The sequence below is a fragment of the Strix uralensis genome, chromosome 3, assembly GCF_047716275.1.
Source record: "Strix uralensis isolate ZFMK-TIS-50842 chromosome 3, bStrUra1, whole genome shotgun sequence".
In the NCBI taxonomy this organism is placed as follows: Eukaryota; Metazoa; Chordata; class Aves; order Strigiformes; family Strigidae; genus Strix; species Strix uralensis.
In genome coordinates, this window is record NC_133974.1 from 64,037,876 (window position 1) to 64,056,728 (window position 18,853).

The window sequence follows — 18,853 nt, forward strand, 5'->3', positions numbered from 1 at the left end:
TAAGCACCTTCAGGCATGATTAAGGCTGCTTAAACTCTATGTTGCCTCTCAGATGCAGATGGAATAAAATCAGGACACCACATCCAGAAGTATTGTTCCAAATGACTGGAATGGAGGTGATAAGAAAATACAACTAAAGGGAAGCGCAGGAAAAACTTGGGAGAATGACAGCCTGCCTTAGAGTTAGCTTGCCATTACTTAGGGATTTTATCCTCTTGGCAAACAGTTCTCCTCCCCATTCACACCGATGTGGTGAAAGAGAGGTTTAGCTGATGCCAGTATAGTAGTGCAGGCCTGAAATGTTCAAACTGGAGGACACCAAGTTCAGTGGCAAGAAAGTATGGGGCAGGGGGGTGTTAAACACAGCGCGAGGGGGAATTCTGTGGCAGTGACTGTTGTTTGCAAGGGATACACAGGGATGAGCTCATCTCAGCCTGCCTAACGGTGGAGGATTCAGGTCCTGAATGAATCTTTCCAGATTGTGTTCAGCATAAAAACAGTGAAAGTAGCTAAAGTTCATGTTACAACCTCAGAAAGAAATGCTATAGATTTTTAAAGGGCACTGGGGGTTGGGGTGAGTCCTGGAAAGGTAACAGCAATGGTATCTTTACTCTACTTGGTGGTTGGATGACTTCAACCCGGAGGTTTTGCCTGGCAATCTGTCTTGCTAAAAGTCAGGGTAAGATAAACTGTACTCTGTCTCTGATTTCTGCAAGAAAGAAAACAATTGAACGACTGGTCATTCATCACTGAGCCACCCTCCCCCCTCTCCAACACCTTGTATAGGGTTGTATATCCTGGAGCTGTTGAGCTTTCCTCATCCATTTCTTAAAAGAAAACCAAAGAATTTCAAGTAGCAAGATATGTATTTTGCAACTTTACTGTAATAAAGATAGTTCAGAATTGGAAGGGACAGATCAATAAAGAAATTACTTTTCTGTTGTTACAGTTGCTATACACATGTATCATCACATGCCACTTATGTTAAAATAAGTTAATATCAAAGGACCTATTTTTTTAGGTCTGCCTCTACAATTGTGCTCATAAATAAATTTACCTATTCATAAAAAAAATGCATTCATTTTTGTGTACTGAGGAGCTCAAACTCAGATCAGATGCAGCTTATGGACGTACAAATGTATGTTTTTACCATTCAGTTGTGGAAAATGGGGAAGTTCCTTTAACAGTTGGAGTTAAATCAGCTATTTAAATCGCTGAGAAACAACCCCACATGCAACAAACTGCAAAAATTACAAATCTGTGAGACAAGCAGACTGAAAAGGAGAAGGGTGGAATACAAATACGGGAAACAAAAGTACTCAGGATATATGGCCGTAGGAAAAAGCAGTACTTCGGGTAAGAAGAAACAGCTAGGTTTGCTCTGATGAGCTGTGTGTATGCTCTGCTATCAGGGAAGCAAATGAAGCTGTACTCCTCCTTCTAACAAACCCAGCATTGTGCTGCTTGTGGTACACAGCACTCTGCTTCGGGTGCTGAGCCTGCCTGGCTGCTTTCCACACCCCTATGAAGAGATGCTTCAGAGCACCTTGTCCTGCACATGGCTACCACACAGGTAAGTACCAAGGGAGTCTTAGAAACCAGTGAGGTGGATCAGGAAACTCAAAAAGAGGACACTGAAAGAAGATGGGCTTAAAGAGTTGTCTTCTCTGCAGCCCCATTGCACCCTGAGAGTCTGCATTAGCCTGTGATTCAAGGAAGTAAAACCATTCATGGAAGAGACAATTAGTTATAAAAAGGCACAAAGAAGCCTAGTAATGGATTTTAACTCTCCTAAGGGAACCCTGTGTTTTTACTGAGGAAGGATTACAGGAAACCAAAGTAACACTTTATTTTTCTTCACAGAGAGCTTGGGGACTTTGGAGTGATTTAGTCAATGGTGATTTGCTACTTGTGCTATAGTGTTACCAAGGATGGTACTCATGGTCTGTTTATTAAACTTTCAGCTTGTCACTCATCACTAACATGATCAAAACTCATTTTTTTTCTTCCTATAAAAGCAACTTTTCTATCTTTCAGAATTACTATGAGGTTGAGGGACGAGTGCTTTCATCTAAAATCAAAGTCAGGCAAGTATCCATTTTGTAAGACATGTGAGCATAAAAATGCACCAATGTAAACATCAGGTATCTGAGTGAAAAATGTTAATTGGCATTTTAAGAAATGGGGAGACATCACAAAGATATTTTAGGCTTTCAACATATTTGTAGTATTCTAACATCAATCATTTTCTTGCAACTAACTATCAGGTTATTTATCTTAGCTACCCTCAGTATCCATTACCATAGTGCCTAAGCCCCTCATAATGTTTCTGTAGGGCAGGGAAGTGTTCTCATCTCTTTTTTACCACTGAGGAACTGGAGCAGAAAGGAGCCCCCTTTTGTGGCCACCTAGAAATCTCGTAACATAGCTGAAAATCAACCCACATACCCCAGTTCTATGGCTAGTGCCTTAATCAAAGAAGAGTCTGTCTCTCTTATATCAGCCTGGTTTGTACTTTGCTAATTTGCACCATAAATTGTAGAAGCAAGGCTGTGTTACACATATCACCAAGCCATTATAGTTATAAGACTAATTCCACCAACACTTAGAAACACAGGAACAACCCAGGGCTTGCATCCCAAAAAGGGCTCTGGCTACACACTGCCAAGGAGAGGTGAAAGACTACAGTGAGCCAGGGCACGGGGGGAGAAGAAAAAGAAAGATGACGTGGTGCATTGCTATGGGTCCTGCACTGGGCAGTTCACAGAAGCTTTCCCTGGAATTGCTTGTTCTTCAGGACAGAACATGGCTCTCATCCTGGGAAGCCCAAGATGGCCCCGGACATCCAGTGTGCATTGGCACCCAAGAAATCTTGTGGATGCTATGTCACACATTTATATCATCTTTTACACTCCGTGGAAATTTCAGTTAATACAGCTCATAGCAATCACATGTACATCTTTGTTCAGTCCTTACAGATCACACATCAAGATATTTCTGTCACCAAATTTTGGTATATGGTAAGTGGTATGGTATATGATGTGTGATAAATTTGCTATGTAATCCAAATGGCCTGTGTGACAAAGACAGACCTGCCTTATTTTGGTGCAAAATTTGGCTCAGAGAGATCTATTGTGCAGGGTAGGACAAGCTGAAATTATATCGAGATTGAAATAAGGCATCAAAATGAAAATCCTTCAGCTCGCCACAAAATCCTTCCTCACTGTTTTAAATCACGAGGTTCTGAATAACATATTTCTCTTCACACCACCCTCAGCCATCATCTCATCTGATCTTAAAACATAAGTAGATACATATCTCAGTCCCATAGCATTCTTTCTAAAAAAAGGCTGCTTTAATGGTTGGTGCCTTGGAACAGAGACCTTATCTTGCCAGCAGTTTTTAAAAACTTGGCCTTTCTGCTTTGGATGGGCTCAGAGCAGCTATTAGGTGTTGTTTTGTATTTCCCTTCAATTGCACAAGCATGCAGGGCCTGCTAGTCCTGGTTAGCAGAAGCTTTGATGTTTTGTCTCTCTGTTTTCCTCCTTTACCTCCTTTTCCTTCTGGGTTAGTCACACCCAGTTAAGAAACAAATACTCGGCAGTCTGAGCATCACCCCAGATTTGTACACACAAAGGAAAAGAGAGGAGCAGGGAGAGGAAAGAGAGCAAGACTGCCTTCACAGTCTGTGCTTTGGGCTTTTTCTCCCCTCTCTTCTGTAGTTTCAGTTCTCTGGTCCTTTCTCAGTCTCATGGGACTCCACTACAACCCACGTTTATGGTCTGCTTTTTATGCTATCACCTGGTTGATTTTTAAAGCTATTTATTTCCTCCAAATTACTTAAATAGACTTTTATTATGTGCTTTTGCAATACCACTTTCTAAAACAACACCATTTTCTATATGTATTATGAACTACGATACGCACCATAAAACCAGAGGACTGCATTGTGGCAAAGTGCCATGACCCCACTTTGGGGATGTTCCAGGAGCTCTGAGAGTCACAGCTTGTGAGGCATGTATAAGGCCTGTCAGAGTCAAAAGCAATGCAGAGTGACTGTGGTCTTTCTATGTCACTTGAGTAGGATGTGTAATCTGCTTTCTCCTTTGCCTTGCCAGCTAACATTCCAATTTAAGACTCATCCACAACACATACTATCTTCAGCTAACTACTGTGTTGGGTGAATCCCTATGTGGATAGCTGAATATTAACAGTTTGCTGTTTTATTATATCAGTGGTTTTGGCCCAAATATTTTTCCAGCTATGTACAGCTGTTCCTTCTGATGTCCCTGCAGTTAGGCATGTGTATTTAAAGGTTGAATGTGGCCACCTATAGAACCGGTAACATGTAAAGCTCCCATGACAAATGGAGTGCAGTGAGTCCAACAGCACAAACTGTGGCCAACTTGATCTGTAATAGCATAAAGCAGCCCACGAAGAGTCTGGGTCCCAGCATGTGATGTTTCATTTGGATGGGAACAGAGGACATAGGCTGACCTACTGCATTTAATGATGGATGCTGTGAGCACCCAACTTCCAGAAGCTGTGAGCACTTTAAGTGAACAGAAGTTTCAGAAAATCTGTGTCTACATGCACACATATCATGCCATAAATATGTAAAAGCAATAAAAGCTCACCAGAATAGTTGACATTCTTCCTGCCACTCCCCTGCAAAGTGTTCTTCTTTTCCAAATTTCTCTCTGAAACAAAAATCTTATATTTTCCAAAACTTTATCCAATGTGCTAATTATTGGAAGGCAAAAGAGAACTTATTTCTTATCGACAAGTTTCATCATGTCTTAAAGCCACAAAAATGCAAAGGATTAGCCAACAAAGAAACATCACGGAAAGAGATATTCAAAATAAAACAGTTATGTCTGCACTTTAATCCTTCAGTGATAATTTTGCATAAGATATATTGGCTTTTTTGCATATTTCTCTTTTGACCACTTCATAAAAGAGTCTGTAGTTTACAGTGTCAACTATCTAGTAATATTTCAGAGATGCATTCTGGAAGCAGTGGATAGTAATAGTCCCTGAAGTGGAGATGGAAGAGGATACTCTTCACTGTCTGTGAGTCTCCTTTTGCATAGGAATAAATGTGCATTATAAAACAAACATGACTCAGCCACGTAGGTTTGCTTCCTATAAGCATCCAGAAAAGGAGATTCACTTGCATGTCTGTGAAAAGTTAATTGAAAGTTTGAGCTCAGTGCTCATGTCAAGGATTAGCTGTCTTGTTTCTGCTTCGATAACTTCTACAGCTTACATGCTTCTTGTTTCTGGTATACTCAGCTTCTAGCTGACAGATCCTTTGCAAGACATTGCTTAACACAGCAACAGTACCAGAAACCCTCAGCATAGACCTGGCATAGGAGCGGGAAGTGAGTCACACCAGGATTTGATGCATCCTTCATGATTAGGATACTGACATTGTTGTCAGTATCTCTCTTAGGCATTAGGAAATTTAATCATGACTTGCCATTCTTGTTCATACAGTCTGTTTTGCTCTGTGAGCAGCCCTGCTGATTTTTATGAAGCTACTCAAAGGAAAAGGTACCAGATGGCAAAAGTAAGGGTGGTAGAAATCATCCAGCTATCACATGTACAGGTACTCCCTGCGGCAGACAAGAGCACTACTTATATGTGTCACAGATTTTGTCATCAATGTGACAAAAAGGATTAAAATATAAAATCTGGAATTAACTATTCTGAGTTGCATAAAATATTTTTAAAATATCCACTGAAAAACTTTTTTTAGAATTCCATTTTGCAGTTTCAATTTTTTTGCATTTGTGACATTTCAAGGTTTAAAAAGTCACATGGAAAGGAACTATGGCCACTGCGTAACCTTCTACATAAATTTTCTTGAAACTGCAGTTTATTTCCTTTTAAATTTTCTAAGCTGTAAGACTGAAATTTTTTCATTCTAGGTATCAGCAAAACTTTCAGATATTTCTAAATGAGCATAGAGGAAATATTGTTGGGTTTTTTTCCCACAATAAACTATTCTAGAAAACAGTTTCTGAAAAGGCTCTGATTTCTCAGGGTTTTGAAGCAAGACATTGGGATTTCTTGGGCAGGGGTAGTGACGCTCGTATCACATAGAAATATGTGCCTCTTGGGCCAGTTCTCTAGGACAGCCTTTTTACTTTCTTGGCAATTACATTATTTTTTCTCTTTGTGTACTGCATTATGTTATTTATCACAACGTTTTTTACCTTTCAAACCAAAACTGTGACTAGAAACAGATACACAGCACTGGAAAGGAGCCATTGGAGGGTTTCAGTGCTCTGTCCCTTCCGAAAACCTACCCCACTGTTGCAAACAACTTTGATCCATTTGTCCAGCACTGTCCATCCTCTGCAATGGACAAGGCAGACTCCTATTGCAAAAATATCGCAGGATTATATTATTAGTAATATTATATTATTAGTATTATTCATATATAATAGTTTATTAGTAGTACTATTTCACTTAAGGTATGTAAAAGTATGCTTCTGAAGTCCCTCCACCATTTTATTTAGTTTTCGTGTGAGACCAAGAGTGAGCAGGAGAAATCTCAGCACAACTACTTTTTTTTTTTTTAAATTGCAACTTGAAAACACTAGTCTAGTTGTACTTTTATTCCTGATTGCTCTCAAACCTGACTGAACATCAGTCATGATCAACTGGCTGCCTGTGGGTGACTTCTTTGGTTATTCTCCAAATATAGGAAAACATCTGTATTATACTTGGGTGAACAGTTTTAAAACCAGCTACTGATTATGTTTTCCTCAGCTGTGGGGGATCTGAGGTTTTTCCTGGGTGACTGTTCAATGCACAGTGAAAATATGGTGCCTTGATAAATGACACAGAACATCCAAAAAAACCCCAAAAAAACCCAAGCCATGCCACACAAAATCATGAGACACTTGCAGAAATCTTGGCCTCAAGTTCCAAAGCTGTTTCAAATTACCATGTTATTTCAAGGGAGACAATGCTGGAGGCATAAAAAGTGGGGCTTTTTTTTCCAGGGGGAAATCTGTAATCTTCCATAGACCAGCATAAGCCTATGTGTGACATGTCCCCCATCTGACACCCTTCAGACCAGGCATCCCGAATCTCTGCCCCCAGCACCCCTGGCATGTCCTAAATGACCTTATGGCTTAGTGAGTCTCAATTAGATGTAAAAGAGAGATGCACTTTCCTGAGTAGTCAGAGCAATGCAGAGAAAAAAGTCATCTACAGGGCAAATCCATAGATTTGTACTGATGTTCCCCATGCCAGTATTTCAACTTCCTTTTTAAAACATGAATGAAGAAGTGAATGTACTGGAAAGGCCAAAAGGACTTTAGCTCCATCTGTCTTTCCCAGCCAGCTATTAACCCAGTGGCTGCTCTGTGGTCCCAGTCATTTAACTGGAGAAGTAAGTAGCCACACCATTGCCACGGTGGCCGCAGCCATCCCATCTTTACCCTTCCCACAGGACTGGGTTTGTCTCCACCCCGTTGGTCTCTACCCCAAACCGGGGTTGCAATTCAGAACAAGAGTCAGGAGGACTGGTCAAGGCAATTCAGGTGAGGGGAGAGGGATTGAAACAGGGAGCCAGATTAGGGGTACAAGTCCTGGGCTTGCAGGAGGGACATAAGGAGCAGGAAGGTTGGAAAATGAGAGGTTCAATTCATGTAACAAAAAAATAAGGAACCAGAAGTTACCCAGAGATGAGAAGATGCAGTTTTTTAGCTCTGCACATGCTGGCCCCTTTGGAGAGGGAAAAAAGGACAATTATGTTGTTAAAATACTGTGTAATAGTCTGCATGCATAAAGGAATCAAAGTACATTATACTACATGTATGTGAATATATATGACAGACACACACACATCTCCACAAAATGAGTACAAAAATGTATCCTGTGTCTCCACAGAAGTGTGTGGTGTGTATTAGATAAATTTTACTGGCTCTGAGAACTCAAAAATATATGTAAGTCAGTAAAAGCTACAAATGTGTGGCAATTCTAAAGGCTCATAACACACATGTACGCATACCTTGATTTTCAGAACGCACATGTAGCAGCATACTAAAGACATTTTTAAGAAGCCAGATCACTCCTTCCGCTTTTTACAACAAATTTTTGGAAATGACTAAAGTAAAGTTAAAAATAAATGCTAGAAAGGATGTAAGCATATACTTTTTTGTTGTTGTTTTGTTCTTCTGGGAGCTTCTGATGCTGAAATTTTGTTGGGGTTTTGTGCTCTCTGGTCATTCGTGCTTAGAGACACAAGCAACTTCAACTTGGTTTTCTGTCATCCTTGCTCCAGTAAGAGTCTTGTAGCTCCTTTCTAACATCAATCACTTGGACTATAAATCTCTGCAATGGAGATGGTCATTTAAATCTCCACCTGCACAAACATCAGGCCTAGAAAATAAGGAGGCTCATAAATCTCCATGTGGGTGATTAGTAATATTTTGGATCTTCAACAAGGATGTTATAAAGAAAAAAAAAAAAAAAGGCAAAGCTAATTCATTAATTAGGACTGATATGCTGACAATCTGTTTAGTTTATACACAGAGAAAACACAAGCAGGACACAGTTAACATAACATGACATTAGAAGTTAGTGAATTCCCAAAAGCCCAGGGCTTGGAGATATGATATCTTAATTGTACTTATCTTATTGTGAGTGGGAAGGTGTTACCTTCCAGTCAAATGGTAAAGAGCTAGTTTAAAGTTTAGATCTGCCCTTTTTCTTCTGGTTTACATGAGCCAAGGAACCAACATGGATCAAGACATAGGAAAGACTTCCTTGTTAGTTATCAAAAATTACACTCTGCCTCCTGCTGAAACTTTAATCTTCGAACAGTACATAGTGTTTGGCAGACATACCAGCTTTTGGTTGGTTGGCTGGTTGTTTTTTGTTTAATGCTTGCAGAAAACGTGATGTGATGCTCACACAGATCAGTAAGAGACTTTCCTGTGGCTCCAGTGACCTTGGATTGACACCAAAGCCACTGCATGCCATGGTCACATCTCAGGATGTACATTTTTGTCCAGAGCTATGTGAATCCTCAGGTAAGTAGATGAATAACTGGAGCTGCTCCTGCAATCAGATCAGTCACTGTGTTCAGAAAGGTCCCATGTGCAGATCATGCCCAGTTCTTAGTTCCCTGTGATCAAAGCCCAGACTGCTGGGCAACCTGTGAGGTTTCAGGAAGTGTGTGAGGAAAGAAGGAGCTATGGGAGCAAGTTCATGCTTCACTGGCCTCTTTGGGCTCCACATGTGGGTTTAGAAGATTTTACAAGGAGAGGAAGAAGAGCTAGGTCAAGACTAGCTGCTTTTGAAAGCCTGGTCTGCGGAGACGGAATACACATATGCATAAAGATCATAACTGCAGCATACGTCTGCTCATTCAACAAACTACTCAGCAACCCAACACTCATTCACACCAGTGGTAAAACGATTGGGAAGATTTGGCTTCAGTGGTTGCAGAGTATGGCCTAATGCCCTCACTCGCACCGTTCCCACAGAAGGGGCCTTATCTTGCCTCTTTATTCAGGCAAAACTCCCTGACTTTTGAGCATGCATGAACCAGCAGACAAAACGCTCCATGAGTACAGCAGAACGAACCACTGACATCTGCTCTGCAACAACAGGCTGAGAAAAAGGGTTTTTTTCTGTGCAATCTCTACCATCCAATAACCCCCCTGCCTTTTCCTTCATTTCAGCTCACACCCTCGCCGCCCCATCCACAGCCATGCTGATCCTCCCCAGTAGCACAGTGCTCTTCCTCGGCTCGCCACGGCTCTGCGGACCGCTGGGATCTCAGCCACCCAGCACACCTGAGGACTGGGCAGTCTCCGGGACACTTACAGCTGGGGGGACTCAAAGAGTGAGAGGGGAGCAAGACGTGTCAGAGGTCACCCAGGAAGAAGTCAGATCCTCCTGCCTCCAGCCCCTGGGCTGTGACGGCGAGGTCCATGCTGCCGGCCGGGCGGTGGAGTGCTCCCTTCCTGGAATACACTAGTAGCTGCACAGGATGCGTTCGCAAATATAATCATCCACAAATCTCCCCCAGATTAGGTTACAGGACAGCGTTTCGACGGCACGCATTACAAAGCTCCCTGGAAGGCTTTGCTGGTGGATCTGCTGCTCTCTCTGCTCATGACCCATTTTGGCTTTCATCAAGAATCATGACACCAGCTGCCTGGGTCATCTAGGAGGCAGGGAGGAGGAGAACAACCCTGGGCTGGAAAGGGAAGTGGGGAAGGAGAAGAGGAGGAGGAGGAGGAGGAGGAGGAGGAGGAGGAGGAGGAGGAGGGGGAGGAGGAAGGGGGAGGATAGAAAGATAGAACAGGGAGAGAGAGAGAGAGTTGCTTTGCTCCAGTTGTGAAGATTTGAATCCCAGTTCCGAGCTCTCGGCAAGGGCTTGCCGAGATACCTCATTCCCTGTCCTGTGCAAAGGTCTGTGATTGGGGATGTGGTGTGCTCAGCGGGCAGGGCCCCTCCCCTGGGCTGGATCCGCCTCTCCTATCCCCCAGATAAATTACTAGTGTCCTCACTAAATTCCTCGGCTTTCTCTCTCTCTCTCTCTCTCTCTCTCTCTCTCTCTCTCTCTCACACACACACACACACACACACACACACACGCTCACTCCCTCAAACACAGGCAAAGCGGGGTTGGAGGGCGGGAGGGCACAGATCCTCTCTGGACTGGTATCGCACCTTAGTGCCAGGGGGAGGAGGGAAGGAGAGGAAAATACTGGCGCCCCTTCTCTCCCCCGCCGCCTTGAAGCGGATTTGAAGAGCTGCCCTTCTTCCCCCCCTCCCCCCTTCCCGCTGGTCCTTTGGCATCTTCCAGACCATGTCCACTGGGTCCCTCAGTGATGTGGAAGATCTGCAGGAGGTGGAGATGCTGGAGTGCGATGGCCTGAAAATGGATACTAACAAAGAGTTTGGGGCGTCCACCGAGAGCAACGAGGAGGGATCCAATGGCGAGAATGGCTCCCCTCAGAAGGGGAGAGGGGCCTCGGGCAAGAGGAAAAAAGCTCCCCCCAAGAAGAGCCCTTTAAATGGAGTGAGCCAGGAGGGAAAGCAGGTCCAGAGAAACGCTGCCAACGCCAGGGAGAGGGCAAGGATGAGGGTCCTTAGCAAAGCCTTCTCCAGGCTTAAGACCACCCTGCCCTGGGTGCCCCCAGACACCAAGCTTTCCAAACTGGACACCTTGAGGTTGGCCTCCAGCTACATCGCTCACCTGAGGCAGATCCTTGCCAATGACAAGTATGAAAATGGCTACATCCACCCAGTCAACCTGGTAAGTCACAGCCCGCTGGGGCCAGGGACTTTGCGTGCGTCTGCATGGGGAGAGGTGGGCGAGGAGCTGGGATGGGGCATGTGCGGAGAGAAACTTTCGCTCTGCTTCTCACCGAGAGCCTGGTGCCAGTGGGGTGGCAAGGGGTACTGTGCTGGGGGACAGGGTCCCAGCTGCCCTCCCGCCCTGTGGCCCGAGAGCTGAGCCTCCCAGGCCCCATCGCTGTTCCTAGGATCCACTCCAGGAGACAGGCAGGGCCACGCTGGCCACGGATAGGCAGGGACAGGCTTTACTGCCCCAGGAATGCCTAAGAAACCTCAGCAGGTTGATGGCAGCTTTCTACCTGCAAGCGAGCAGGTATAGAAATTTGGGTAGAGAAAGGTATGTTTTAGGAAGGACCCAAGCCAAGGACCCAGGATTTATTCTTATCCCTCCTCTCTATCCTAACATTTCCTGCCATAATAATCCTCAAGCCCTAGCTGTTTAAAGCCAGAGCTTTTGGGGCTCTGCGCTCAGCCACTCGGATTTGCTGGGTCCAGGACATTTCTCCTATCCATATAAACTGGCAAAGGAGAAATAAATACCCGCTCAGACTTTCCGAGATGGGTGTCTGCCCCAGGCATACTCCACAAAGCCTCCCTGGGCTGTGCGGTATCCCTCCTGCAGCTCCCATCACCCACAGAAAGTTTTCCCAAGCAGCCTGGGGTCTCCCCGCCATACCCAGCTTCCAGAAACATCCAGTTTCCAGCTCTAAAAATATCTGCAACTGATGCAAACCAGGGTGGGCAAGATCTGCCTGGGCTCTTTTTAGACATCCAGCCTTTACATTGCCCACACGTGTGGACCCCGCTGGATAAAGGGGTCACAGAGGGGATCTGGGGGTGTTTCACTGGGGTCCAGCTCTGCCTTTTGAGCTCTGGATTCTGGGGGAAAGTACATTACCCGCTGTGTCAGCTGATAAGGGCCTGGGAGATATATTTTTGGCTAAAACCAAAAATCTCAGCACAACATGGGAAAAAAATAAAGTAAAACAAAACCAACACCCAACCCAGATGTAACACCCCACACACACACACACGCGCACCCCCCCATCCCCCGCACTGAGGCACACCAAAACTTGCCCCCCAAGTCACAGGAGGCCAGCGAGGGCGGCCGGGGGCTCCGGGTGGCTCCCGCGGCCGGGCAGCGCGACGGCGGCCGCGGCGGCGGGGCGTGAGGCGGCTCCCGCGGGGAAGAGCGCCCACGGGGAAGAGCCCCCACGCCGGTCACGACCAAACGCGGGGGGCGGCGCGGCTGCGGCGGGGTGGCCGCGCCGCGGGGACGCGGATGTGCTGGAGCCGGCGCGGCTCCCTCCACCTCCTCCTCCTCCTCCTCCTCCCTCCGCGCTCCCTCCCTCCGTCCCGCCGCTGGTCAGACGGGCCCCGCCGCCCCGGGGACGGCCGGGGGGAGCCCGCCGCGGCTGGGCTGCGAAGCGGCATCAGCCGCCGGCGTAGGGCAAAAGGGGCCTCGGCGCAGCCGGCGGCGACTGCCCCGGCCCGAGCCCCGCTGGGCACTGCCCGCAGCGGGCTCAGGCGGGGGATGCCGGGCTCGATCCTCCGGGGCGCTCCCGAGCTGGACCCGCTGGCGACAGAAGCGTTGCGATGTGCATTTTTTCCCCTCTGTAACCCCCTTCCCACCCGTGTCTTTTCCTGGCTACAGACTTGGCCTTTTATGGTAGCCGGCAAACCCGAGAGTGACCTGAAAGAAGTGGTGAACACAAACCGCTTGTGCGGCCCGACGGCATCCTGAGTCCCGGCGGCCGGGCCAGCAGCCTCCCGGCGCGGCCGGGCAGCGGGCGGCGGGGCGGGCAGGGACACGCCGCGGCCCCGCCGCTGCCCCGGGGGCGAGCGACGGGGAGAGGCGCTCGCCCGGCGCGGAGGAGACCAAATGTGCCCTAGCAGAGACTCCACCCCGAGAGATCCCGACTCTATTTAACTTTATTAAATGTGTGTACAGTCGAGTGTCCTGCAACAACAGCCTTGCTGGTTCAAGCGCTACTAGAGAAAAGACAGAGATCAAACAAAACCTACCACGCGTGTATCTTTTGTCTGAGACCTGTGAAATATGTAGATGCCTAGAAAAACTGACTTTGACAGTCATCTCTATGAAGTAATTCACCCTAAAGATATATAGATATATTTTCTTCAAGCAGGTTTTGCTCTATTTCCGTGAATAAACCTTCCTTTCCACTGAACGTACTGCGGTGTAATGTTCGTTTCCGACTGTCGGGCTCGGCCGGGGAAGGACCGAGCCTTCGGCGGGGGAAGGACCGAGCCTCCGCCGGCCTCCGGCCGCGCTCGCCCGGCGCCCTGCCGGCAACGCGCCCCTCCGCCCCGGGCCACGGGAGGGCAGAAGGGGAGCAAAAATCCCTGGGGGAGGGAGGGGCTGGGCCGGGACCCGTCCTCGCCGCGGGAGCCCGGCCCGGCCCCGCAGCCCGGCGCCCGGGCGCTGCTGGAGCCGCCCGGGCCGTTCCGCGCCGCTCCGCGGGGAGGGGAGCAGTTAGCTCTTGAAGTACAGTCGGCCGGAGGATTCCCCCCTCTGGCCCCGGTCCTCGGTGCCGGGCATTTTTTAACTTAAACGTCTCCCGTCTATCGCTCACCGCGCCCGTGGGAGACGAGGCCGAGGTGAAGAGGAGCGCGGGGCGCTCCCCCTGCCCCGGCAGCGGCCGCCGGCAGCTGATGCGCCAGATCCCACCGCGCTGTTTAATGTTTCGGGGTTATGACCGCACTGTTTACAAGACGTCTTCGGTTATTTATACTGTTATTATTAGCGGAGGGGCTTTAAATTTCCGCTTCACTTGCTCTTTCAATACCGTCCCCCGGTGCCGTGTGATACCTGGGTACTTTCAGGCGGAAAGCAGGAGAGGGACAGCGCCCGGCCGGGGGGCAGCGGGGGCTGCGGGGCCGCCCCCCGGGCCGAGCCCTCCGCCCCGGCCGGGTTGCGGGGCCCACGGACCCACCCGGGCGCTGCCTCCCCCCGGGCACCCCCCGGGGGCGGGCGCTCAGCCGCCCCGGGCAGCCCTGCGGGCCGGATGATGTTTCTTCTCATCATCCCCCCACCCTCCCCCCCCCGCCCGCCCCGAGTGAGGTGGCGCGTCCTCCAGGCGACCCAAATTCACCGGTCGGGTTCATGCGTAGGCTAGGTTTAATTAAAGCAGCTCGCTGTGAGCAAACATCGGGGCCCGCGTTACGGAAAGGGCCAGGGCCTGCTGCGTCGTCCCAGCGGCTCTGACGGGGAGAGCTGTTTGACCTCCCTCTGTCACGGCTGGATCTCCATCCCGCGCGGTTCAAAGCAAAGCTCCTCGCCTGGCCTCGCTGTCGTGCGTGGGGCCGACTGACCGTGCTGCCCAGAGCCTCGCCTCGCCCAGGCCGAGCTCTGGCCGGAGAGGGGGCAGCGCCGCTGAGCGCAGCTTCGCCCCGGCACTGGGACATTCCTCAGGAATGGCTGTTTTCTCGAGGGGGGACAGACTGGAGCCCTCCAACCCTGAGCTGAGCGCAACTGACTGGTGCAGCAAATGCACAAATACCATTTTAACCACTGGATTTACCCACTGAATTGAAATTAACCGTTGGCTTTAACCACTCAAAATCTCCACTTAAATCCACACTAATGCCTGCTCGAGACTCATAGCAAGGTGCTGGTTTCCTTCTAGAAAGCAGAAGTTGGTAGGCATCTGAGATACGCATAAAACTAAGAATTAAATTCGGAATATTCTCACATGGCTTCTTTGCCACCCTGCTTTGCAGGGCTTCCTGACCGCACTCAGCACCCTCCCCACCCTTCTGAGTTCATTTGCCACCTGAGCTCACTGTTCATTTGCCACCTGAAACACAGCACAGACAAAGAAGGGAGAAATGCAATAGTCCCCCGCGAAATGCGAGGGACACAGCCGTGACATGTGCCAAAAGCTGCGATGTAAGCGGAACAGTAAGAGGAGGCTGTAGACACTGTTATTTCTCGTGCTGCTATTGCTATTCACTTTATCTAGCCGTCTCGATTGCAAGCCCCTTGGGGATGAAACTATCCCTCAAGCATCCTCCACCTTCTTCCGTCCATGCCTCTGAGCAGCAACAAACAAAAAGGCAAAAAGCAACAAGCAATAAACAAAAGCAACCAGCAGTACACAGAAAGGTAAATAACGACTTTACTCTGACTGTAAAACAATTAGCAGCTTTATCTCCATTTTGAAGACAATGGACATATTTTCCAGAGGCATTTATGTGGTTGGGAACCCTCAGTCCACTGATTTCTGGTGTAAGGGCACAGCCCAGACTGTACTGGAAGTTGGCTTCAACGGCCCAAGTTTCTTAGATGAATTAAAAGTCTTACCATGTATCTCAGGAGAACAATGAGAGAAATTCTTCTGCGCTGCTGAGTGCAATTTTACAGAAAAATATTTGCAAATAGAAAATGTATGTTTAGTCTGACTGAGGCAATTGATGATTTTGAAAGGAACTCGCAAATGTGCTAACGGAAAACAGGGGACCCTTTTAAATATTGATGTTAATGATTTTAAAGAAAATATTTTGTTTGCTTTCTTGCTTTTCTGTATAAAGAGATGCATTTTAATATTTACCAAAATATACCCTTTCTCCATGTGGAAACAAAGCTGACTTGATTTATCTTTCTGTATCTACATGGATGTAGATGCAGCTGCGTGAGTGTCTGTATACATTCTCCTCTAATAACGTTTGAACTCATTGCCTGATTTCAACTGAATTTGACAGAGGTCTCAAAGATATCTAAATTGCTGTAATTTTTTTTTTTTTTTTGTGAAAGCAGGCAGCTCAGTAGACAAAAGAAAAAAACCTTTAAATTCTGCAACTAAAGGAAAGGTTTCAACATGAACTCAGCCCTTATCAGAGGTATCAGAGCATACGGAGCAGAGTGCCAGCTGTAGATGAAGCTTCAAACACTGCTTCAATCACAGGATACAAGTTCATAGAAAACGTGCTTATGGACCTATGTGTTTTAAGATAAGAACTCTCTAAAATTAGTTTAGTCCCATCTGATTTTAATACTATTATTCTTTTTTTTTTTTTGAAGGAAACCCAGTTCCACCCAACTACTTCATGACCATTTTTCAGTTCAGCTAGAGACTAGAAAAACCCTTTCTTTGCAGAGCTGCACTCAGTGCTCCGGCTCCTGGGTTTGGTGCCCACGTTGTACTGCTTCACAGCAGTGTGCACAGTCCGTAAGGTCTTTAGGAGCAAGCATTTTTCCATCCCTTATAGAAAATACATTTTAGACTTATCTTACCCTCTCGCTGGGTTGGAAATCTGCCAGTCTGAAACATCAGCGTAGCAAGAAAGCTGCTTTGCAGACACCTGCACAATGCCTTGCTGTCCTGGGTGCTGACTGGGGCAGCGAGGTCACAGTGATGGTCGTGCCCCCGAGCTGCAAGTTGCACAAGGAGAACATATGCTAGACAGGTCACTCTTTAAAGTGCCTCCATGGTCGAAATTCCCAGCTCACCTTGGAAATTAAAAGACACAGAATATCTGTGTGGTTTCTTCTGCAGGGAAGCTGGTTTGAACCCTGGATATAACGACAGGATCACAATCACAGGTTTGTTTGAAACACTTGTATGAGTAACTCCACAGCTGTGTCTGCCCAGAAAGACAGGCTTCCTTGTTAAATGAATCGCATGTATTTTTCAAAAGGCAATCTTTCCCAAAACCCCATTGTCATTGCCTTTCATTATTATTTGTAGCTAAAAAAAATAAAATAAGCAAAAGACATTAGCTAATTGCAGGTAATAAAGAGAACAAAACTCACATATATCTGGTGTACAAGTGGAGGGTATCATCTGATAAAAATGGAGGGTATTTCTAATTTCTGTCTGGATATCTGAATATAGATTATCACTCATAGTCTCCCAAAAGGGACCAGTTTTCAAAAGAATTGTCAATGACATTGAAATGAAATTTTATTTCAATGAAATTGAGATCTGTGGCAGCAAACAACAGAGTATTCTGCAATTTCCATGTATATACACACGTAGAAAAGCCTCCATAAGAATTTCTCCCTACAGCCAGCGATTCAAATTGGCCATGTTCATTGCTGGCCCATGTAGCACTGACTATTCCCGCGTTAAGGCTGCGCTGCTAAATGCAGGCCCACAGGGTAGATACAACTTTGTGCTCACTATTCAGCTGTGGATTGCTTCATGCTCTTCAGCCCAGTGTGCTTTATGGATGGGAAGTGGCACAACCAGTAATAATGGCTTTTTTTGTCTCTAGTGCTGCAAAGCTACTGGTGTGTTATGGCTTGGTGAATTTCTGCAACCCTGAGAAGATAACTCTGACCTAAATTCCTCCGGGAGGAATGGGGAGAAAAATCATGAATTACCTTTGCAAGGACTGCTGCCGGCAGACTCCAAACCCAGTAAAGTTCTGCAAGTAACTGATTTGTCTTCAGTTCACTTCAGACACGGGTGTATCTGAGCTAGCTGTATAAAAACAACTTTGAGTAGGCCTAGGCATGCAGTCATCGCATTTCCCAAATGCGGCGTGGACATACCCTAGGGTCACAAGAATCCCAAGATGACGCATTTTCTTGCCTTAGGGTTTTGCCCTTAAACTGAAACTTGTAAACAGATGAAATGCATTTTTAAGCTGATGCGCATGCGTGCACACAGCTACACCGTCCTTGCATGGGGAGTGGAGAGATCCAAACCCCCCTGCAAGGAAAAAAAAAGATCATAACAAAAGTAGGAGAATAAAAACCAATGTAAATCATTCCTTCACTTTAAATTCTAAGAGGCCAATTTCCTTAAGCAAGGAGAAAAACACCAACACTTATTTACATCTCAGACTGCTGTGTAAACTATAAGACCATATCTGACTGTAAATATGGATTATCCACACATTCGAGTTTTCTCTCCGTTGTTTACACACTGTTTAAGAAACGGAGATCAGAAACACTAGGGAAAAAAGGGAAAGGGACAGCTACACATCCAGGAGACAAAAGGAAAGGGGGGAAAAGGCATAGAATAATTCCTCTTCCTCTGACTACTACTGCTCAGTGCTTGTGAAAGGATGGGCTGGGGAAGGGACAAACTATCAGCAGCTCCATCACGGCTGGGTGGAGCCAGACCACCGGGGAGATGGAAACCAGGAGGTTGAAAGCTGCAGCTGCCTTCTCTGGGAGGAACATCTGCGAAATCCTGCACAGCAGCAGCAGGGGAGGCGGAGTGGGCACAGGCAGCAAGCGTTCCCAGGGATGTGCTCACACAGATAACTGTCCCACCGGATGGCTTCCCAGGCTGCTGCGGCAGCACTTCCCTCCCCCGTCAGGGATGAGGCAAAGACCATCGGGTGCGACAAGCAATCCAAGTGTCAGTGCGGCCTCTTGCTTCAGCATCCTATTTCTTGTGATGCTTTCTGACGGCCCGGCTGACCAGAATGGGAACAGTTCTTCCTCACCAATAACACGTTGTTTTTTTCTTACATAGGGACTTTTGTATCACTGGCACCTCAGAGTCAACGCAGAAATTAAACAGGACAGCAGTTACCTTGGAGC

At 47.0% G+C, this 18,853-nt stretch overlaps 1 protein-coding gene across 1 annotated transcript; it reads left to right on the forward strand.

The window, feature by feature from the left end:
* Positions 1–10,355: 10,355 nt before the first annotated feature.
* TCF21 (transcription factor 21) lies at positions 10,356–13,523 on the forward strand. The gene is made up of 3 exons (XM_074864777.1): positions 10,356–10,443; positions 10,841–11,293; positions 12,989–13,523. Exons 2-3 carry the CDS (start codon positions 10,844–10,846, stop codon positions 13,076–13,078), a joined length of 540 nt encoding a protein of 179 aa, XP_074720878.1. The 5' UTR covers positions 10,356–10,443; positions 10,841–10,843; the 3' UTR covers positions 13,079–13,523.
* The last annotated feature ends 5,330 nt before the right edge of the window (positions 13,524–18,853 follow it).